Source organism: Narcine bancroftii, chromosome 4 (genome assembly GCF_036971445.1).
Source record: "Narcine bancroftii isolate sNarBan1 chromosome 4, sNarBan1.hap1, whole genome shotgun sequence".
In the NCBI taxonomy this organism is placed as follows: domain Eukaryota; kingdom Metazoa; phylum Chordata; class Chondrichthyes; order Torpediniformes; family Narcinidae; genus Narcine; species Narcine bancroftii.
In genome coordinates this window covers 47367872-47392374 of record NC_091472.1, presented here as the reverse complement: position 1 = coordinate 47392374, position 24503 = coordinate 47367872, and the positions used below count along the sequence as shown (strand labels likewise).

At 39.8% G+C, this 24503-nt stretch overlaps 1 protein-coding gene across 23 annotated transcripts in view; it reads right to left on the bottom strand.

The window, feature by feature from the left end:
• The window catches only part of hhat (hedgehog acyltransferase), a 210601-nt gene that overhangs the window by 145035 nt on the left and 41063 nt on the right, over positions 1–24503 (bottom strand). For all 23 annotated transcript variants that reach the window (XM_069931195.1, XM_069931184.1, XM_069931185.1 and 20 more), the window contains 2 exons: positions 11566–11716; positions 7271–7306 (listed from right to left, as the gene is read on the bottom strand). In XM_069931195.1, the coding sequence (XP_069787296.1) occupies positions 7271–7306; positions 11566–11716 (187 nt within the window). The remainder of the gene's footprint in view (positions 1–7270; positions 7307–11565; positions 11717–24503) is intronic.

The following is a 24503-nucleotide window of genomic DNA, read 5'->3' as shown; positions in this document are numbered from 1 at the left end:
GGCAGCATCAAAGTTGTTGTCAATGTAGTAGAGGAAAAGTTGAGGGACCTTGCCTGCAGACTCATAGCATGAATTGCTCCACATAGACAACAAAAAGACAGGCATTGCTGGGGCCTATACGGGTACCCATGGCTACCCCTTTGACTTGGAGAAAGTTGGATGAGTCACAAGAGAAATTATTGAGGGTGATCTCATTGTTCCCAACCCTGCACTCTCTATTTCTACCTCCTACCCAAGATCCACAAACTCGATTGTCCCAGAAGACCTGCTTGCCAGAGGAGGGCAGTGATGGAGGGGGACTGGTTGGACCTGTTGGCGAGAAAGAAATAAAGGCTTTGAGACCTTCGCATGGGGGATGGTGGTGTATAGTGATTGGATATCCATGGAAAAAATGAGGTGGTTGAGTTCAGGGAACTGCAAGTTAATGAAGGGCATGGGAAGTACCAGGGATGTAGATGGGACAAAGCAGACTCGAGGTAAGCGGATACCAGTTCAGTGGGGCAGGACCATGTGGAAATGATAGGTCTTATGGGACAATCGAGTTTGTGGATCTTGGGCAGGAGGTAGAAATAGAGAGTGCAGGGTTGGGAACAATGAGGTTGGGGGCCAAGTTAGGGAGGTGACTGGAGATGATTTCAGAGATAATGGTTTAATGGGGTCCTATTGGAAGAATATGTAAGAGAAGATGTGTTTGTGTTGTCATCTGGCTTCAGCCAGATAGAGGTCATTGCGCCAGATCACACAGTGCCACCCTTGACTTGAATCAAGTCAAGTTTATTGTCATCTGATTGCACAACCTGACAAAATGCTATTCTCCAGTCCTCGTTGCAAAACATGCAGACACACAATCAGACAAGCAATATATATGCAAGAGAAGTATTTCATTTATACAATATTGTCTAGGTTTGATGGGAAGGTTGAGATTAATGCAGAGAGTGGAGGGCCAGGCATTCAGAGGGGCAGAGTTTGGAATGAAAGAGGGAAGTGGTGAAGTTGAGACAGTTGATGCCTTTGCTTGTTTATGATCTCTTGTAGCTCCCATTATTATTTTTTTAAATATAAACAAAATTCTACTCATCTTCTTAAACAGATGCATTGCTTAGATGTAGAAAACCATTCAAGTGGATGAAAATATTGGATGAAAAAATAATAGATTACTTCAAGCCAAAAACTATTTGCAAAACAGAAAAATCAGAAAGGAATTGGGTTATATCCAAACCAAAATTCTGTCCTTAAACAGAAGCAATTTCCCAGCATGCAATTATAAGACAAATGTACCCCCCCCCCCCCCCCAGTATTGCCTAGAGAGCTTCGAGAACAGTCCTTCATTTAACTTTTGATAAGTAAGCTGAAAACATGCTCAAAAGGAATAGGAGTGATTGGCATGGATGATTTTGCCCAAGAGAAGGTTGCATAATTGAATTATCAAATATCAGACTGAACCACAGTCCGACAATTTTAAGATTCTGTCTGGATAACATTTGATAAAATATGCATCTTTTTATGACCAACCTTTACTTCATTGAGCTTTATTTAAAAAAGGTTCCATTGCTAAATATTTTATGAACTGAAAGCTGCATAAACCTTCAAAATGTTGAAAGGTCAATGAAATAACTGACAACAAAATTTCAAAAATCAACAAAACATCCTTTAATATAGTCCTTAAAAAAAAATCTAAGCCAATCTGCATCACAAAAGAAAAACAAGAAAACCTAAAGATTGCGGAGTTGATCAAATTCACCCACTCAGGAGTTTAAAAAAATATTAACAAGACATCCTGCAGTGCATTTTTCCTTAGTTCAGAGGTTTTTCTACCATGCATTTCATTTTTAGCAATCCTTTGTCAGCACAATTGGAGAAAGCGGAGGCAATTTATGAACATTTTATGAATAGAAGTGGCAGCTTATACATTATTTAACATCGCTACTTGGAAGACACAATGGAGCAGAACTCACGTAGTGCACTAAATTTACATGGAGTCAAAATCCAATTCTCAGTCTGGATTGAACAAATTAAAATAGGTTCTAAAAAATGTTTTCAAATTAGATGGGTTTTAATGAATAAAACTATAAAGATTCATTAATAAATTTCAGAACAAAAATGATGCAACATTAAATTGAATCTTTCTATCTATTCTTTGCAAAATTTTTGTTGTTAATCCACCAAAATGTTAACAAACTACCAAATAAATGATCAATTCTGCTGGTTATTAACAAATGACAATGTTTGACTTCGGCTGCTTTGATCTGCTGACACTCTTCCCTTAGCATTCAAACACACTTGGTAATCTTCACCACAGCAGGTGAATTATTTCACTATCTGATAATGCCCTTGAGAAAAATCATTGTTTCTCATTCATCCTAAATCAAGATTACAATTTAAACATTTTAGTTTTTGAACACTAAGATTTGATACATCTATTAATCATGAATGAGTGCTAAAGCTAGAAACCATACAAAAATAATTAAACGAAGAAAATAAATTAAGATTCAAGAAAGGTGCCAAATTTCCACAGTGCCTCCTCAGGCAAGTTATGCTGAATCATTATAATGCATTAGTCTGGCCTTAACTACAGTGCTCATTTCCAGTTGTCACATTATACGCAGATGTTAAAAACAGGAGAAAGAGTCCAGAGCAGATGCCAAAAATGGATTCCAAGATGAGGCAACACAGGTAATAATGATAGATAAGAAAGGCAGGGCCACTTTTCTTTCTGAAGAGAATTATGATAAAAGCATGCAACATTTTACAAGGCCTGGGCAGCTGCAACTGTTAGAAGCCATTTCCTTTGGTGGAGAATAAGAGGTCACAAATACAAAATAAAGAGAAACAGCAAGAGTACGAGATATTTCTGTGGCATTTTAAAAAAAAAAACAGCTTGTGCCTCATCATAAGGTTGAAGTAAATTCCAAAGTAACCTTCAAGAGGGAAATCACGTATCAAGGAAAAAAAAGTTACAAGTGTTACGGGTTATATTAGATATAAACATGTCTTTAAAAGAGATAGATTGTGTGGGTTTAGTGTAGGTCACTTCACAAACAGATACTTACACTTCACATCTCATTTAAAATGCAAGAGCTTTGCTGAAGCCAGACATTCAGGCACCAGGAGCTTTGCAAAAGACAATGGAACTGCTTTGGAAGGAACTTCAAAAGCAGGTCTAGAGTGTTTCTCCTGAAATACGGGAAACAAGAGGAACTCTGTGGTGACCTGGAAGAAGAGGTTATCATTTAGAAAACCCATGATGGAGCAAGTTTATTCAGCAAGACACTGAACTGACTGATCCAAGGAAATCAATTTATGTGTGTCCAATGTGCAACAAATATCTCTCTGAAACCAACAAGAACCTTCCTGAGCAGTAACCATTTACCTTTAAGCACCAAAGCCTGGTGAAATTCATAAATGTTAAATTCTGTTCACAGTATAAGAATTGCCTGATACTGGTGAACTTGGAGAAGTGAGAAGAGAATGATTGGACTATTAAAGCAAAGAACTTGCCTGAACATATACACATTACATACACGTGTGGTTAGAATTAGAAGGGGGTTAATTTAATAGTTAAAGTTTGATCATGTTTTTTTATGTTTAAAGAAAATTAAAAGCAACTTTTGTTTGAGTAACCATTTGTCTTTGTGAATTTCTATTGCTGCTGGGTTTTGGGGTCATCTGGGCTCATAACACAAGGCCATGGAAAAAAAGGACTGGACTGCATTGTTGCTTTAGCAGAGAGCTGGCACAGATAATGGTGAGCCAAATAGCTTCCCATGCAGAATACAATCTAATGCACCATAGCAGGAAGTTTGAACCCAAATCATTCCCTTAACAAAATTAGCTTCTAATTTAGGTACAGATTGAAATAATTAATGTCATTTAGCTCAAATCTTCAAGTGTAATACTTGAATAATACAAAGAGAGGAAATTGTCTAATCTATTGTTGCCTCTCTATAATCCTCATCTCTTTCTACATCACTAACCAGGAATGAACATTGTTAAGTTGATATTTATAATTCTGCTCTGAAATAAAAGTAATATCAAATGGTAATTTTTTGGTACTTTTTTATGGTTTATAATGCTATTACCCTTTGACTGATGTGGCAGTGATGCAACTTTGACCTTGTTTTAAAGTAACTGATGTTATTTGTAATACTTGATCATTTCATTGAAGACCATACTGACCTATGACCTCTCCTTTACCACATCCTTAACAGGAGGGACTCTCTGAAGAATGTCCAAACAAGTTGTGAGAATATCAGTGGAATTGCTGATGTGTGACCATATCCCCAAATATCATTCTGATGCTAAACCACCCCTCCTCTGTTCCATCATCCTTTGCACAAGAACCTAATAAATAGGAAGAGGAGAAGGTCATCTGGTCTGTCAAGCCTTCTCCACCAATCAATAAGACCATGACTGATCTGGCCATGAATTTGACTTTACTTACCCACCTGCACCCAATAACTCTGAATTCCTCTATTATTCAAAATCCTATTCTTATGTATCTTGAATACATTTTATGAGAAAGCCTCTACATCTTCATTGGGCAGAATTTCACAGATTCACTACTCTCTTGGAGAAATAGTTCCTCCTCATCTATCTTAAATCTACTCCCCAAGTTTTGAGGCCATGTTCCCAAGTTCTAGTATCACCTGCCAGCAAAAACAACCTCCCTGCTTCTATTTCTTTCATAATTTTGCTATACTGTTCTATGTATTGTTGACTAATACTTCCAAAATAGATACTGGTATTTTACATAGGCAAGGGAATTTGTGTCATGCAGACATGGGCTAAATTGAGCCAACTGGCAGCTTGTAGGGAAAATGTTGGCTCTCTGCTGTTTGCGACTCAATTTGTACACATGCTCAGCCAAACTCAGAAGTCCATACTGAGCATGAGGTGCGATGGCAGAGTGCCTGACCTTCTTTGTGCCAATAACCCATTCAATCATGGAACCCAGCTGTGGAGCAATGATCCATTGATGAGAGGGCCAGATGCATTTACATAAGAAATAGGAGCAGGCCATCTGAAAGGTTCATCTCCACCTACCTGCTTGTTCCCTATATCCCTTAATTCCCTTACTATGTAGAAATCTATCCAATCTGGTTAGTAAAATATTTACTGAGGTCACCTCCATTGCTTCAATGGGCAGTGATTCACCACCCTCTGGTAAAAACAGTTCCTCTTCATCTCAGTCCCAAATTTACTACCCTGAATCTTGAGGCTATGTCCTCTAGTTCTGGTCTCCCCTACCAATGTAAGTAACTTACCTACCTCAATCTTATTTATGTCTGTCATAATTTTATATGTTTTTAAAAGATCCCCTTGTCGTTGTGGCATACTTAACTGCGTTGGGAGCAATACCAGTCATTGCTGATAACGTATCCGATGCGATACGTGGGTGTAAGTGCACATACATAGGTTAGTTAAGCTCGCTGCGTACATGGGATGGATTTAACGCAGGAGGAGGAGTGTGTCAGGATTACCCATGTGGTGATGAGTCAAAATGAAAAGGTCAGAGGGGTTTGGCTGGGTGGTGTTTGAGGAGATGAAGAATGCAATGTTGCGTCTGAAGAGAATAAAATAGAGTCGACTCCATTTTGTGCTGAAAGAAACATGTGAGTGTATTCTTTAAGTGTGTAAACTGGATAAATCAGTGTCTGAATTCCAGTGAGTACGGTCCCAGATGACTCAATCTCTCCTCATAGACCAACCCCTTCAGCCCTGGAATCAACCTGGTGAACCTCTTCTGCACTACCTCCAAAGCCAATACATTCCATTTGCCTTCTCGATAGCCTGCTGCACCTGAAAACCAGCCCTTTGCGATTCATGCACAAGCACTCCCAAGTCCTTCTGCACGTCAGCATCCTGCAATCATTTGGCATTTAAATAATATATTGATCTTCTATTCTTCCTTCCAAAGGGGATAACCGCACATTTACCAACATTGTACCCCATCTTCTAGACCTTTGCCCACTCACTTAACCCATGTCGGTGCAGCCTCTCAGTATCCTCTGCACAATTTGCTTTTCCACTCAATTTAGTGTCATCAGCAAACAGATACACTACACTCTGTCCCCTCTTCCAGATTGTTTATGGATGCTGTGAACAGTCGCAGGCTCAATACCCATCCCTGCAGCATCTCGTTTGCCACCAATTACCAAAGAGATAAACACCCCTGCACTCCAACTCTCGACTTTCTACTGATTAACCAATCCTCTATCCATGCTAAATACATCATCCACAAATCCATGCATCCTCATCTTCTGCACCAGTCTTTTAAGCGGCACCTTACTGAACACCATCTGGAAATCCAGGTAAACAATATCCACCTGCTCCCCTCTATCTACTGCACTTGTTATTTCCTCAAAGAACTCCAGTAGATTTGTCACACAGGACCAGCCTTTCCTGAATCTATGCTAATGGATCCATTTTGCTCCAGATGCCTCGTTATTTCTTCTTTAAAGATAGCTAACTACAGATGTTAAACTAACTGGTCTATTGCCTTTTTCCTACATCCTTTTTTGAATACTGATGTGACATTCTCTGTCTATCAATCCATAAGAACCTGCTTTCGACTTGCATTCCTTTAATACACAAAGACTAGTTAATTGGCATTTTAATGCCAGCTGTTTGAGGGAACCTTGGAAATATTGAAGATTTTCATTTTCTCTCAGAAATATTCAAACAAAAGTCGATCAATTTCTGTGTACATTGCATTTCTTAAATACACAGGGCACATGTAGAATGTCAAAAGACTCAAAAGATATTTTTAAAGGAAATCAGTTGACAAACATCCCAATAGAAAAAGACAACATCAGCATGGCAACACAGACCAAGGTATCTGCATATGAGCCTGGAGAAATATACTGTCATAACAGGTCAGTACAAACCCATGGACTTAAATCAACTTAATGTGAGTGAAATGCAATGTGATTCTCGGTGGGGGGAAAAATCTTCATGTCAGGCAGCACATTTAAAAAATAAAATGCAATATCAAAACCAGAACACAATTTACATTTAATGGAAAATTGCATTAATTTTTTTTTTTGCATAACATGAAAATAGAAAACCTCTTGTTTATACCACTTATACCCACCATTCTAATGTGTTGTTGATTTTAAAATTAGTTATTTTTTGCTTGTTTGAACATAAAGTGCAGCATAAAAAGTAAGGGACAGAAAGTAATCCACAATTCCCTTGACTCAATTATGTAAAATGAGAAAAAGAAATTTATCAACCAAGAGAAGATAAAAATTAAAATGTGGTAGCTCACCTAACCAGCCAGCGGTGCAGTCCAACATCAAACTCCCTAAAGAGGGAAAAGCAAGAATTCAAATAAATTTAGAGCGGAATGAACGTCAAGAATCACTCTGGAGATATTTTACTAAATTATTGAAACTTCTATAGTTCACTTAACAATCAGCCCAGAACTTGTGTGACAACATAAAGCGTCTGATGGGAATTGCATGCTTATTTATAATGTCCTATAGTGTAGCAATGACACTAGCTAAAGCTTGCATTGGAAAACTCCAAATGTCAATCCTGACAAATGCCCCTATGCCAATGCAAAAGGTTCTCTCAAGAGCTGTACAGAAATGCTGGAAAACTCTACTATCCTGTCTGTCGCATGCAGAGTTGGAATGACTTTCTGGCCAAGGCCCTGGTCCACAGATAAAGTAGAAAACCAAGACCAGTCTGTGGAGTGTTGGGAGTGACCAAATTGTCTGAAAAACAACAGGGATAATAACAAAGCCCACACTTCCTTTCCCAAGAAGGTTTTGCACCATTATCGCAGAGAACAGCAGTCCAATCCCAGAGCGAGGTAGAATGGAAGCCTTGTCAGAAAAACAATAAAAGATGGAAAAGAGGATGATTTGGGTGCAGATGACAGTGGGTCATAAAAAACAAAGTGGCAGGAGGAGAGTAGATGGATTAAAAGGCCAAATGAGGGAAAAAGGCAGATTCAAGGGATTGGAAAAAAGATAGAACAAGAAGGGATAGCAAAAAGATGGGATTGAGTTCAGAGAAATATGCTCAGTGGCAGGGATGAATGCATTTAAATTAAAATGAATTAATTTTGCATTGTCAGCATTGAGTCGAAATGATCAAATTTGCACCAATCCTTACATGTGCATTTGTTCTGCCTAAGGAGCCAGAGAATTCTACTTGCACAGATTCATCTGAAGTCAGCCACTGAAAAGGAACAAAACACTGCTGTTTTTTTGCCAACCACTTGACTGGAGAGCACAACAAACTGAAATGCATTGATATTTTCAGCTGAGGCAGCTACAATTGCCCAAGCAGGCAATCAAGGTATCTCTTTAAAGATTTGCTGACTCAAAAGGCCAGCAGCTGTGTATGCTGTTTGTAGCCCATCTGTTCTGGATGAGGAGTGATCATTAGAAGGTATTTGAGAGCAAGCATCTGACATTGGATTAGCATGAGGTAATTGGAGACCCATTGTGATATCAAAGGACAATTCGTCACGCCTTGTTGATGGATTAACAATGTTCTCTTTGAAGAGGTCAATTAAAAAAGTATTGATGAAATTAAATGAAATCAAACCAGTTTCAACTTGACCATAAGCATCCTTTTTAAATCAATGCTCTCACTTCCATCAATAAATTATATTGAAATTACAGTTTGCTAACCACAAATAAGGAAACATTCATTTTAAGATCAGTATAATCTTTTGAGACAGACACCATTATCTTCCAAAATGTTCATTGTTTCTGGAGGATTTGACACCTGAGCCCAATGGTTCTCAAACTTTTTTTTAAACCCCACTCACAAACTATCTTCAGTAATCCCTTGCTAACCATAGAGCACCAATGGCATTGGAACCAAATACTACTCCAGGACCATCAAAAGATCTGTACTGTGAATATGTATCTATCCTTTTTTTTTAAATTTTTTTTGTCTCATGGCACATTGTGGAAATTTAATTGAGATTAGTGTCGGTGGATTGTGCATACAATGTGACTCCAGCAAAAAAGAATTTTGGTGCGTCTGTATATTGTACTTGTATCTTTCTTTCTTCTTTGGCTTGGCTTCGCGGACGAAGATTTATGGAGGGGGTAAAAGTCCACGTCAGCTGCAGGCTCGATTGTGGCTGACAAGTCCGATGCGGGACAGGCAGTCACGGTTGGTGCGGTTGCAGGGGAAAATTGGTGGGTTGGGGTTGGGTGTTGGGTTTTTCCTCCTTTGTCTTTTGTCAGTGAGGTGGGCTCTGCGGTCTTCTTCAAAGGAGGTTGCTGCCCGCCGAACTGTGAGGCGCCAAGATGCACGGTTTGAGGCAATATCAGCCCACTGGCGGTGGTCAATGTGGCAGGCACCAAGAGATTTCTTTCGGCAGTCCTTGTACCTCTTCTTTGGTGCACCTCTGTCACGGTGGCCAGTGGAGAGCTCGCCATATAACACGATCTTGGGAAGGCGATGGTCCTCCATTCTGGAGACGTGACCCACCCAGCGCAGCTGGATCTTCAGCAGCACGGACTCGATGCTGTCGGCCTCTGCCATCTTGAGTACTTCGATGTTAGGGATGAAGTCGCTCCAATGAATTTTGAGGATGGAGCGGAGACAACGCTGGTGGAAGCGTTCTAGGAGCCGTAGGTGATGCCGGTAGAGGACCCATGATTCGGAGCCGAACAGGAATGTGGGTATGACAACGGCTCTGTATACGCTAATCTTTGTGAGGTTTTTCAGTTGGTTGTTTTTCCAGACTCTTTTGTGTAGTCTTCCAAAGGCGCTATTTGCCTTGGAGAGTCTGTTGTCTATCTCGTTGTCGATCCTTGGATCTGATGAAATGGTGCAGCCGAGATGGGTAAACTGGTTGACCGTTTTGAGTTGTGCTAATATTTTATGATTTTATCATTTAAATCTAAATGAACAGCTTTTAAAAAGTCTCCAAGAGATTGCCCATTTCCTAGAAATCTGAAAAGATAAATGGAAGCCAGTTTAGATGCTCCTGGTATATTTATGATACTGATGGATTAGAGTTAAAGGCAATATAATGTCAGGTCAACTACTACTTTTGGAATCTTCATTAAATGTAATTACTATGCAGCTCTTACAAAAGTAAACAAATGCCTAGTGATACAAAAGGTTTGGCTGAACAAGCTAAATTGAGTGCATGATTCTGAATTCGTAAATCTTAGTCACAGCAGAGTATTGGCCAAGAGAGAGCTGGCTGCCTATGCCCTGTGCATGACAGTCAAGTCATTAAAGCAATACATACACAAGTGAAAAATCAACAAAAAGGAATTTAATGGCATGATCAAGACTAATCCCAAGCTCACATAACTGAAAGTGTTATTAACACTTTTAGAATCCTTCTTTATAGCAGCACAAATTTTAAAAATAGCTGTAAACTCCAATGAAAGATCACTGACCTGAAACTAAATTAGTTTCCTTCTCCAGAGGTGCTGAATATTTCCACATTTTATGTTTCTATTTCAGGCTTCAAGCAAAATTTCCTTTTTGTATAAATTGTCAACAATTCTCTTTCAAACTAAAAGTAAATTAGCTCACAAGAAATGCAATTTCCCATTGTCTTTTGCACCCAAATAATCAACTCCACAGAAAAACTTTGTTATACTTAATTGAAATCTTTGAAATAATCTTTTAATCATTAGTTAGGGATGGACATTAATACTGGCCTTAATAGCAACCCGCATATTCTATGATAGAATAGGAAGATATGTAAATCATCAAACCATAAGTAAACCTCAAGCATTGCATGCATAAGATCTACATACACTAACCATCCGCGATAGCTCACACGAACCCTCAGACTCTCATTAGTTCAAAACAATATTTATTTCTTTTTATAGATAAAATACTTATCCTGCATATGTATTGTTTGTCTATATGTATGTTATGTCTGGATGTGTGTCTGCACAGAGGACAGGAGAACACTAATTCGTTGGGTTGTAGCAGTACAATCAGATAATAAACTTGATTTGACTTGCTGCATCTCTTTCCTGCCCTATGATCTCCAATACCTTAATCCCTCTATTCATCCTCTCCAATCATCTCCACATTCCAATATTTAATTTTCTTTCCAGAGACCAGGTGACTTCTTGTCATCTTTGTTTTTGTGGTTTTCTTATGTTCACATTTCAAAACTGATTCACTTTCCTTCCTTGGATTTTTAACAATTACCAAAAGCATTTTTTTCCCAATAACTTCTAGGGTTTTACCTCTTCCTACTCTGTACCCTCACTATATTCTTACCTCTTCAGAATCCCAGTTTAATTCACCATTCCCAATTCTCTGCTGCCAGGACTCTAAGCTACAGAATTCCTTCATAAGTATCTGCCTCATTAACCCTTCCTTTAGTTCCTTAAAGCTTCTTTGTCTATTTTTTTTCTCATCTGGATCAATGTCAATTTTTATGTCATCTGGGCTAGTTTTCACATACACCTAATGATATTTAATTGTACTTTCCATTATGGCTGATCCAGCCTAACTTTAAAGAAACAAAAGTGAATGTGACAACTGCCCCTAGGTGAATACTATAATATTTTTAACTTTTACTTTTGACAAAATAAAAACTGTACTATTTACCTCCAGGTTCCTGTGAAACTGTATAGGCTACTGGTGCATCTCGGCAATCTTGGTGGTTCAATGCCATCCAGATACATGATGATTGATGGAATGCCATAAAGCAGCAGATATTTTAGATAGAAGAACATAGTATGAGCAAACGCAAGACCTCCTTGGAAAGAAAGAAATACCAATTATTTCTATTTTAACTGTTCATTTCCCAAAAATCTAATTAGATAATTGCAACATTTGTATTTTTATCTCACCTTAAACAAAGCAAAATGTCTCAAGTTATTTGAATGGAATGTTATCAAATGACATTTAGCCCCAGAACACGTTAGAATGAATGGGATTTGATGGCAGTGTAGAGATGGACAGCAGAGATTTTGATAACTTTTGGTTAACAGAGCAAAGCTAGGGACATAATAACCCATATCTCATTGTGATCAGGATTGGATTTCACTTCCTTTTCATGCAGTAGTTCCAATCTTTTAAAAATGGACCAAAGAAACCTATTTTGAGACAAAGACAAATATTTCTTTATAATAAACCTTGTATAATATCATATATCCTCATGTAAAAGTTGATCTCATGTCAACATCCCAAGTTTGGCCAAAAATTCTGGAATTTTCCATATCTCGTGTAAAAGTCCACCCTAGTTTCTTATCTCAGCTCTGGCCATCTTCTGACTCGGAGCTCCTGACGCCAAACTCACACATCAGCTCCTGGCTCCCCACCTATCAGAACACCCGACACCTTGGGTGAGGCGGAAGTCCATGTTCATGGCAGCCCACCAATTGGTATTCCCAACACCTTCGATCCAGATTTCCCAGATCGGAGCTCCTGATGCCTCCAACAATGCAGATATTTACCACAATCCCAACATCCCTGTGGTAGGATGTGTATTTTGATGTGCAGACTCTATTACTACTTAAATTCATTGTGTTCTTGTTCTTTATTCATTTAGAAATGATTTGGACCTACTAATGATATGGTATTTTGTGAATTTCAGCCCCTCAAAAGTCAACCATAAATTTAACATTAAAAAATGGGTCAATAAAATTGGACTTTTACATAAGTATAAATGGTAAACACCAAATATTAATAATGATCAATCTCTCAGGCTATCCTTTAAGCTACCACACTTCAGCTGATCATGGCTTAAAAACTAGTTTCCAAATTCAAATTTCAAGCTCGATATTTTATAAACCTGACCAATAATTAATTAGTGAGATAGGTGTTACAGACCCAGAGGATCCCAAAACCCAGCAGCAATAGAAATTCACCAAGACAATGGTTACTTAAACAAAAGTTGCTTTAATTTTCTTTAAACAAAAACAGTATCAAACTCTAACTTATCACTTTTAATTCTAAGCGCATGTGTCTGTAATGTGTACAAGTTCAGAAAAGTTCTTTAATTCACAATCCAATCTCACTTTTCCAAGTTCACTGGTCTCAGGCAATTCTTATACTGTGCATAGAATGTAACATTTATGAATTTTCACCAAGCTCTAGTGCTTATAAGTCATTGGTTACTGCTCAGGAAGGTTCTTGTTGGTTTCAGTGAGATTTGTTGCTCGTTGGACACACGCAAACTGATTCCCTCCAATCAGCCACTTCATTGTCTTGCCAAAGAAACTTGCATCATCAGGGTTTTCCAAATGATACCCTCTTCTTCTGCAGGTCAAAGAGTTCCTTTTGTTTTCCTTATTTCAGGTGACACTCTAGCCAGCCTTTCAACAGGCTGAACTCGGAACCTGTCTTTAAAATGGGGTTCGAACAAGATGCCAGCTTGACATAACTGAAGAAACCAGTGTTCTCTCTCTCCCTTAGAGGAAACCTGTTTGGTCTCCTCCCTCTCTCTGCTTGCAAAACCACAAGACCACCTTAGAACAGCAAACTGCAACCAGACAGATTGCGGAATCAGACCCAAACTTCTGAGTCCGTTCATCTGTTGCTTTCAAAACAATAATCTATTGCTCCACAGCATGTCCAATTAACACCTACTTGTGAAGTCTCTATAGTGTTACAGGCCCAGAGGACCCCAAAACCCAGCAGCAATAGAAATTCACCAAGACAAATGGTTACTTAATCAAAAGTTGCTTTTAATTATCTTTAAACATGTAAACAGGATCAAATTCTATCACTATAAACTTAATTAACTTAATTTAACCCCCTTCTAATTCTAAATGCACGTGTAAGTTTAGAAAAGTTCTTTAATTCACAGTCCAATTTCACTTCTTACTCCTTCAAATTCACAGAATTTAACATTTATGAAGTTTACCAGGCTTTGGTGCTTGAAAGGTAAATAGTTACCATTCAGGAAGGTTCTTGTTGGTTTTCAGAGAGAGATTTGTTGTTTGTTGGACACAAACTGATCCCTTCTAATCAGCCACATCAGTGTCTTGCTGAAAACACTTGCCCCATCAGGGTTTTCCAGATAACTTCTTTCCTTCAGGTCACCACAGAGTTACTTTTTGCTTCCCTTATTTCAAGTGAAACATTATGCAGCCAGCCATCTCCTTTTATATGGACTACAATGGCTTAGACCAGGCTGAACTAAGAACTCTCAACCCGTCTTCAAAATGGGGTTTTCCCACAAGCTTGCCAGCTTGTCCTGTTCCAGTCCCAGCTGTTGCTGCTGAACTGAATTCTCTCTCCCTCTCTCTCTCTGAGAAAAGCCTGGTTTACTCTCTCTCTGCTTGCAAAACCCTCTTAGAACAGCAAACTGCACTCAGACAGCCTGTGGCTCCGACGAATTCTTTCATCTGTTGCTTTTCAAAACAACAATCCATTAATGAGGTCCCTTTGGCACCCTTCAAAGTTTTTGGAAAGGCTCTCGGAACCGGCATATTTGGCTTGAGCAGAGCTCCAGTATTTTAAATGAGATCTGCTCTGAAGTATTTGTATGTGACCTACACTAAAAAACCTGTCCCAATTTATCTCGCAAAATCATATCTATATACAGCTTTTATAACTGGAATCTGCAAAAGGAGTCATTCATGCACAAACAATATTTAAAAAAAAATTGTTTTCATACACAGACATTCATATACAAACTAGATTTTAAAAATATTGTGTGCGAGTCTAGATTCTCTGCAGTCTCCTTTGGATAAATCTTGGATAAAATTTAGTTTAGTTTATCGCCAAGTGTACCAAGATACAGTGAAAAGTTTTGTTTGCATGCTATCCAGGTATTGCAAAGACACAATTTACTCATTTCCTTTCCCCAAAGTTACTCAGGGGATGACAATCCAAGAATTTCAACATCAACCAACAAGTGCTCACAAGAATGAGGTGCTTTTTCACCTTTCTTCTTCCTCCTTTGAACATTGTTTTTGTGAAAACAGAGGACAAGGACCTAAGCAATTCATGGACACATGGGCTTATTTGGATATAAATATTGAGGAGATCGCTTATTAGTTTTCATGGACATGATTATGGATAAAATTGTGAAGGCAATTAGCAAAGAACCACAAACAAGACTGCTCAGCTCTATAGATGGGAACTAGCTTCTCAGTGTCATTATCATGTTGAGTTGTATTCAGAGTCCAAGTTAAAGAGAAGTATGTACAAGTTGAAGCTATAGTTACATTACAAGGTAAAGCCATGCAAGCATGTTAAGAGTACAGAGTCTATAATCATTGTACTCTATCGAATTTTTTTTTGCAGTTTCTGAGAACATTTTATATTCTATCGCTTGTGGTGCAGTATACTACACGAGTTATAGCTTTTGCTGATTTTCAGTGGCTTAGTTTATTTGTCCTATTATACCTAGTAGAATGAGAAGGATTCATCCAGGAGTAGTCTTAACAGGTTATAAAGCTGTATATAGCAGAAGAGCAGAATTTAGAGTTGAGAGCTGCAAAGAAAAAAAATCAATTAGTACCAAGCAACGCCAGTACCAAGTACTGTTATGAGGTTCATTCAGGAGTCTGATGGCTGCAGGGAGAAAATGGTCTTTAAGCATCTTTCACACACTTTCACATTTTTAACTCTTCCCAATGGGTGTGAAGGGTCCCTCAGTATGTTGGCTGCCTTTCTTAGGCAGCAAGAGATGTATGGAGGGGAGGGTAATTTAACTTGTGCTCTGAGCTGCATTCACTACCTTCTATAGCTTCTTCCAATCTTGGAGTAGAGTAGCTCCCTCATCACGCTGCAAAAGTAGAGGCAGTAGTGGGCTTTTGTGACAATTGCATCAAGATGCTTATCTCAGGTCAAGTCACTGTGGCTTTTTATTCCTTAGAACTAAACTATTTATTCTTTCCACTTCAAGGCTTCTGAAGTTGTTTTCTAATGTTAAGTACAAGGTTGTTGGCCTGACTGCACTCTATAAGCTGATCTATCTCCTTCCAATATACTTCCTCATTGCCATTTGTGATTCTGCCAACAACTGTGGTGTCATCGGCAAATATGTAGGTAGCAATGGAATTGTGTCTGGTTACACAGTCATGGGTGTATAATAAGTAAAGCAGTGGGCTAAGCACACATTGCTGAGGTGTGCTCCTGTTGATAATCAATGAGGAGGAGACATTGTTTCCAATTCATACTGACTGTGGTCTTCCAATGAGGAAGTCAAGGATCTAGTTGCAGGGGGTGGGGGGGGGGGGGGGGGGCAGAGGCCCAGAGTTTGAAGTTCTTGACTAGCACTGAGGGAATAATTGTGTTGAAGGCTGAGGTATAGTCATTGAGGAGCAGTATGTATGTGTTGCTGATCCAGAGCTGAGTGAAGAGCCAGTGATATTGCATCTGCTGTGGAGCGATTATGATGATGGATGAATTGCAGTGGGTCCAGATCTTTACTTAGGTCCATGTTAATTCTGGCCATGACCAGCCTCTCAAAGCATTTAATTACAGTAGAAGTTAGTGCTTCTGGGTGATACTCGTTGAGGCAGCTCACACTACTCTTCTTGGGCACTGGGATGATTGATGCCCATCTGAAACAGATGTGAACATCTGACTGCAGCAGTGAGAGGTTGAAAATGTCCATGAATATTCTGGCTAGTTAGTTGGGACAGATTTTCAGTACCCTACCACACACATATGGATTCAGGGCCTAACACCTTAAGAGCATTCACCCTCTTGAATGATGTTATAACGTCATCCTCAGAGATAGACATCATGGAGTCCTCAGCCTTTGCAAGGATTCTATTAGGCAATGTTGGGTTCTCCTTCTCAAAGCAGGTATAGAAGGTGTTCAGCTCATCGGGTAAGAGTAGCATCACAGCCATATATAGCCCTCGCTTTGTAGGCTGTAATGGCTTGCACTTCCTTCTATACCTGGCATGTATCTGTCTGTAGCTTCCTCCGGAATTGCCACTTTACCTCAGAGTTGGCCTTCCACAGATCGTACCTGGACTTCTTGTTGAGATCTGATCCCCTGCCTTAAATGCCCTTGATCTCGCCCTCAGCAGGTTGCAAATCCTCTGATTCATTCAGGGCTTCTGGTTGGGGAACACATGGTATGTGTGCATACCATGTACACACGTCCATGCAGGTCTTGATGAAGTCAGTGACACCTATTGCATATTCATTCAGTCTATGGATGAGTTCTTGAATATGTTCCAGTCCACTGATTCAAAGCAGTCCTGCAGACGCTCTTTCATCGACCAGACTTTCGCCATCTTCACTACTGGTATGCCAGGAGTAGAAGTGCAGGCAGGAAATCAGACTTGCTGAAGTAGGGACATGGTATGGCTTGATAGGTTTATTTCATAGTGGTGCAGCAGTGGTCGAATGTGTTGGCTCCTCCTAGCCTCGCATGTGATGTGCTGGTGGTAGTTTATCAGAGACTTCTTCAGGTTGGCCTGATTGAAGACCCTACAATGATCAGGAAGGCATCAGGATGTGCTATCATATGGCTTTTAATCACAGTGCTCAGTCCCTCCAGTGCCAGCCTGACATTAGCCTGGAGCAGAATGTACAATGCGACCAGGATGATGACAGTGAACTCCCTCGGCAGGTAGAATGGATGGCACTTGATCGCCAGATGCTCCAGGTTGGGGAATCAGGACGAGGGCATGACCATCACATCTGTGCGCCACGATGAACTGATGATGACACAAACACTGCCTCCACTGATTTTTGCTAACACCACTGTCGGTCAGGGAGGTGCAGGGTGCACCTATGGCTGTAGTGCCATGTCCAGAATGTCCAAGCTTAAACATGTTTCTGTAAAGCACATCACACAGCACTCCCTGATATCTCTGATGTTGAAGTCTGGCTTGTAGTTCATTGAGTTTGTTCTTCAAGGATTGTACATTGACCAGGAGGATAGGGCCCGGGATCTTATCTTAACCTGTAGCCTCCCTCTGCATCTATGTGATCGAGTCTTCTTTATAAGGCCTGTGGGTCTACGGCTGATAATTCCAGTAGTTCCCCTTTAAATATCCCTCTATGTTTAAATGGATTGTGCGCCTGCTGTTTGCAACTCTCGTGAAGCTTAAAGGGCTGATCGCTGACTGTTTAAAACTCCTGCAGTGTTGAACTTGTTTGAGCGCTGGCTGTGGTCTGATGGAGACTGTCGATTCTTCCATTTCTGAGGTATGCCAGCAACATTAAGATATCCTTATTCAGGGGTAAGTTTGATTTAATGGTTCTGCTTCTAGAGTTGAATTTTAATTGTTCTGAATGGGAACATTTGATAATTTCTGTCAGAGCTACATGCAAAGAGTCATCACTGTAAGGTGCCATCTTTAATTTACAGGTACAGGTTGTTGTGATAAAACTGTCTATAAAAAGGCGGAGATCAGGGGGATTATAAAACCATACTATATAGCAGTGGGGAAGTTACTGAGAGTAAAACTCTTGAACAGCAGTTAACACTGAAACAGACTGAGCTAAAAAAAATGTAGATTAGAGGAAGCGGAGAAGCAAAGACAGTTTGAGCTACGAGTATTTGCGTTAGAATTATAAAAACGTAGATGGGATGAAGTAGAGAAGCAAAGGCAGTTTGAAAAAAAGATGAAAAACGGAGTTCCACCTTCTGGTCCTAGCAAGAGGTTTGTGATCAGTAGGAAGATTAGGTTAGTTCCTCCATTTGAGAGGTTGACATTGATAAATACTTCCAGCACTAGGAATAAGTTGCTGAGAGTTTTAAGTGGCCAAAAGACCATGGGTCCCTTCTGTTACAAAGCATGATTAAAGGGAAATTCCAAAAGGCTTACACTGCCCTTAAAACCAAACAAGCTGTTGATTATAAGACTGTAAAGCAAGCCATTCTTAAGGCTTATGAATTGGTTCCAGAAGCTTATAGGCAAAAATTCAGGAACCTGAGAAGAAGAAAAAAATCAGAAAAAAAAAAATCTGTGAACCAGTCTTATGTGGATTTTGCATATGACAAAACTGTGTACTTTGACTGATGGTGCACATAAAAAAAATGATGATTACATCAGACAGAGAGCTGGTATTAGTTGAAATTAAAAAGGGCATTCCTAATGACATGAAAGCATATTTCTTTTCTTTGGCTTGGCTTCGCGGACAAAGATTTATGGAGGGGGTAAATGTCCACGTCAGCTGCAGGCTCGTTTGTGGCTGACAAGTCCGATGCGGGACAGGCAGACACGGTTGCAGCGGCTTCAGGGGAAAATTGGTTGGTTGGGGTTGGGTGTTGGGTTTTTCCTCCTTTGCCTTTTGTCAGTGAGGTGGGCTCTGCGGTCTTCTTCAAAGGAGGTTGCTGCCCGCCAAACTGTGAGGCGCCAAGATGTACGGTTTGAGGCGATATCAGCCCACTGGCGGTGGTCAATGTGGCAGGCACCAAGAGATTTCTTTAGGCAGTCCTTGTACCTTTTCTTTGGTGCACCTCTGTCACGGTGGCCAATGGAGAGCTCGCCATATAACACGATCTTGGGAAGGCGATGGTCCTCCATTCTGGAGACGTGACCCACCCAGCGCAGCTGGATCTTCAGCAGCGTGGACTCGATGCTGTCGACCTCTGCCATCTTGAGTACTTCGACGTTAGGGATGAGAGCGCTCCAATGAATGTTGAGGATGGAGCGGAGACAACGCTAGTGGAAGCGTTCTAGGAGCCGTAGGTGATGCTGGTAGAGGACCCATAATTCGGAGCCGAACAGGAGTGTGGGTATGACAACGGCTCTGTATACGCTTATCTTTGTGAGGTTTTTCAGTTGGTTGTTTTTCCAGACTCTTTTGTGTAGTCTTCCAAAGGCGCTATTTGCCTTGGCGAGTCTGTTGTCTATCTCGTTGTATTTAGATGAAAAGGTATTGTCACACAATACTACATTTAGAATGTAACATACATGAAATTCTTTAACTTTTGTCTACTGTAAGGCAAACAGAGAGTCACCACTTTGTCCAGCGCTCCTCACAGAAACCTACAGCACTGGGAGTGGAAACTTGGCAGGAATCTGCTAAAGTAGCAGATGAGAATGCTTTAACCCACAAGGTTAAATTTGTACCAAGTAGACCTTCCAAAAGATTAATATGGACTATCCAATTAAGTTAGAAAATAAATTGGGAAGTAGTGCTGGGGGAAAGATGAAGGGAAACAAGAAAAAGAAAAACCTTCAGATCCCCTTTGCCACTATTGTAAGAAACCTGCTCACGTGATAGCAAATTATTCTGTACTGAGGGAAAAAAAAGAAAAGGAGACAGTGCCAGATGCATGTATTCAAAGAGATGAAACACAGCAATCAAAAATATTCCAGACCTGCTAATAACACTAGGGATGAATTCAAATACTTTGTGTCAGAGGGTTTGGTTTCGGTAAAGGAAGGGTAACCACAAGTGCCAATGAAAATCCTTTGAGATACTGGAGGTGCCCAGTCACTCATGTTGGACAGTGTTTTGGAGTTTGGTAATGAGACTGCCACGGGTGAAAAAAATTTGATTCGAGGTGTGTGTGTGTGTGTGTGTGTGTGTGTGTGTATGAGTGTGTGTGTGAGAGAGAGAGAGAGAGAGAGAGAGAGAAATCTGGAGTTCATTACTCAGCACAGGATAATTTTGAAATCAGAATTAGTTGATGGACCTGTTATAATAGGGATTCAATCAACTTTACCAGTGGAGGGAGTTTTGTTGTTATTAGGAAAGGGCCTTGCAGAGGGTAAAGTTGTCCCTGTGGTGCAGTTGACAGCTAAGCCAGTCACTGAGGAGACAAAGACAGATTCTGATATAATATCCAGCCTGCACAGTGAATTGAGCTATGGCTACAAAGCTTGCCCGTGCAGACTGATTTCACAGGGACCGGAATCTGCAAGTACAAAACAGGACTCAGGTTGTAATGACCTGCCAAAGACTTTACCTGCTTCTTTATTGGTCTAAAGTTCTGGTGTTAAACATGAGTGTAGGGATTTTTGTTCTCCCAATAAGAGTTTTTATAGCAGGGAAGAACAGAGATCCCAATCTTACTGAAGTGAGAGATAAGGCTCTCTCTGATTAAGAAATTTAAAAAGTGCTATTTGGCTATTAGTTTAAGGAAGGCATGTTGATAGGAAGTGGAGACCACCTGATATCCATGCTAGTGAAGAATAGGCAGTTGTTCACCAGGTTGTAGATGCTAAAGCGAATAGGGGTGAAATTTTAACCTTGGCCCATAGCACACCCTTGGGTGGTCATCTTGGCATAAGAAAAACTATGTATAAGCTTATGAAATGATTCTATTGGCCTAGTTTAAGATGTTGTGACATTTTGCCAGATATGTCACATTTGTCAGGTTATGGGTAAATCTAATCAGAATCCTCCAGTGGTTCTAATACAATCCATTCAAGCTTTGATGAATCCTTTTGCAATATTATTGTGGATTGTGTTCCCAATAGCTGGGAATCAGTATTTGTTAACTGTCATGTGTACATCCTCCAGGTTTACAGAAACAGAACCACTTAGAAATATTAAAGTTAAAACTGTGTAAAAAGCTCATAAAATTTTTCACTTTAGTCGGTTTGCCTAAAGAGATTCAAATCAGACCAGGGAAGTAATTTTATGTCGGGGCTGTTTCAGCAAACAGTTTATAAATTTGGAACTAACCAAATCACATCATCTGCATATCATCCAGAATCTCAAGGGCCCTTGGAGAGTTCCATTTCACCTCAAAACCATGATGAGGACTTATTGTTTTGATAATGAGAAGGACTGGAACGAAGATGTCCATTTGCTTTTGTTTGCAGTGAGAGAGTCCATACAAGAATCATTAGGCTTCAACCCTTTTCAGTTGGGAAGTCAGGGGAACATGACCCAGTCCTCATCAAGGGCTCCTCGTAGAGAGGGTCAAGAACTTTAAATTCTGAGGTGTCAACATCTCCAAGGATCTGTCCTGGAGCCTCCGTTGATGTAATCACAAAAAAGGTTTGTCAGTGGCTATACTTTGTGAGATGCTTGAGGAGACTGGATATGTCACCAAACACTTCTATAGGTGTACCGTGGAGAGCATTCTGCCTGGTTGCATCATTGTCTGGTATGGCGATGCCAACGCTCAGACAAGAATAAATTCCAAAGGGTTGTTAACTTGGCCTGTGACATCATGAGCACCAGACTTCATTCTATCAAGGACATCTACATGAAACAGCTTCTATCCTCAAAGACCCCCATCACCCAGGCCATGCCCTCTTCATTCTGCTATCATCAGGGAAAAGGTACAGGAGCCTAAAGACGAGCACTAAGTGGCACAAGGACAGTTTCTTCCCCACTGCCATCAGATTCCTGAATAATCAGTGAACCAAAGACTCTGCCTTACTTTTCACGCACTTTTTTTGAATTTATTGTTGTAAGGTAGATTATATGTTTCTACGAATTTTGTGACTCGTTCATGACAATGAATTCGGATTGAAGTCTTTGTGGCTATAAAATTTTAGATCAGCCCTCCAATTTATATTGCTTTCATCTAACGAAATGTAAAACTTCAAATTATCTTCCAGTTTCAACTATAGTGTGACTTCTCATTCTAACAGCCCATTTCAATATCTTCTTGAAATCTATTGATGTTCTCCTCACGATGCTTCCAATACTTTTAAAGTACAAATAAATTCTAATTATGATTTTTAATAGTCTACCTCCTTCTTAATATTGACTTTGGGAGTTGGCAAAAATGGGTCTGGGCTTTGTGAGCCATCCAAGATTTTCAAGAAGGATTTAACCAGTGCATGATTAAAAGCTCTGCCTTGTTCCAAGCAGTAAAGCAGACAATTCACATCTGGTCAGGAAAGGTAAAAGGCAGCGGATGACAATGGTTGTTGGCAGATCACGTTACCACTGTCTGGGCCAACATTTAGATTGTTCAGGTAATACTGAACAGTTCCTATTGCATGGACTAAGGTACATAGGTACCTTATTTAGTGATACACCACAAAGTGCAGATCCACTATAGCATTCAAAACCTAAACCAAAAAATATATAATCAAAAGTCAAGTTTTCCCAAGTCATCCAGACAGCTTGCCTGACACAGCCACATCCTTAATTCAGCTGCCGAGAGCACATTGTGTCATTCCTTGCCAATGACAGATAATTTTGAACTCTTCTGAAGCTAATTCAACATGATTCAACTGGCACTCTCATTCCCACGAATGCTTTCTGAATGCCAAGTTCAAAAGCACTACACTTTCAACGTTTAAATGTTACAGAAGTTCCCCCAAATCCTTCAGCATTCTGTTCCACTATTCAGTTCAACCAATGCAGTATATTTTTAAATCAAACAGACATGAATAAAAATGAAACAGGTCCATTATTTTTTACATCACTGTGAAGAGCTACTGTCGCAACTTCATCCACCAAAAAAAAAGAAGCTTGTGTCCCATTTAGATTATTTTCCTGAAATGGATTTATATTATTCACCAAGCTTTCCATTTTTAAACTCAATACAAAACTGCAAAAAAAAAATTGGAACTCAAAAGCACCACTCTATTGTGGAACTTTCCTTGTCAATATTTCATTGCCATTTAAAAATAGTCACATATTTAGTACTACAGGTTGTACCTCGCTTATTCAGCGCTCTGTGGTCCATCAACTCCAATGGTCCGGCACGTTTAGGTATGCACCACTTAACATCCATTCGGGCAACGTCCAACCACACACATGTCCGTGGTCCTATAATTATTCAGTTTCCACAAGCAAGCCCGCAGCAATTTACAAAAAGTGATCGCTAGCTATGGGAAATTTATATATACCCAAAATGATTTAACTGCCCTGCTCTCTCCCCTCAGCCCTGTATCAATCCCAACTAATCCCACTGCCTGATCTCTCTCCACAGCCCTGTATCAGGCCCCCTACTGATCCCACTGCCCCACAGCCCTGTGTTAGTCCCTACACTGATCCCACTGCTCTGCTCTCTGCCCATAACCCCATGTCAGTCCCCAAACTGATCCCACTTCCTTGCACGCTCCCCACAGCCCCATGTTGGTCCCCACATGAATCCCTATTTACAAATAAAAAGTTTACAGGTTCACTACACTATCCCACATAGTTTTAAGTACATAATTATGGTGTTCACACAACATCTACACCGCATAATGCCCAATTTCAAACAACATAGCGTGGATGTTAAGCAACACATTCAGGTAGTGATCTGTGGTTCGTTCGTGAGCACAGGAAGACAACATTTGTCAATTTCTTCATCTTTTCTAACTTTCATAACCGTTATGCACTTATATTTAAACATCTGTTAAATGTTTTTAAAAAAAAATTTGCTTTCTTTGTTAAACTTGGGCAATAAACATTCCCATGTTGTAGATCTAACTAATCCTTTTAATCCCAATTGCTGTTTTTTCTGTCTGGTTTAGGAAGTTTTTTTCTGCTTTATGCAATAAAAAACATGACAACTACTTTAAAAATATCTTCCCTTTACTCACCCACTCCCAATGTTTCCATTCTTCTGGTGCTATGAAGGATTTTTGAATGTTCCACTGCAAAGTTGCTAAATAAATGCTATTGTCAATTTTTGAAATTTATTTCACTACAGCAACCTGTTGTCAGGATATTCCTTTGCAATTCAGAAATAATTGTTTTAGAATGAT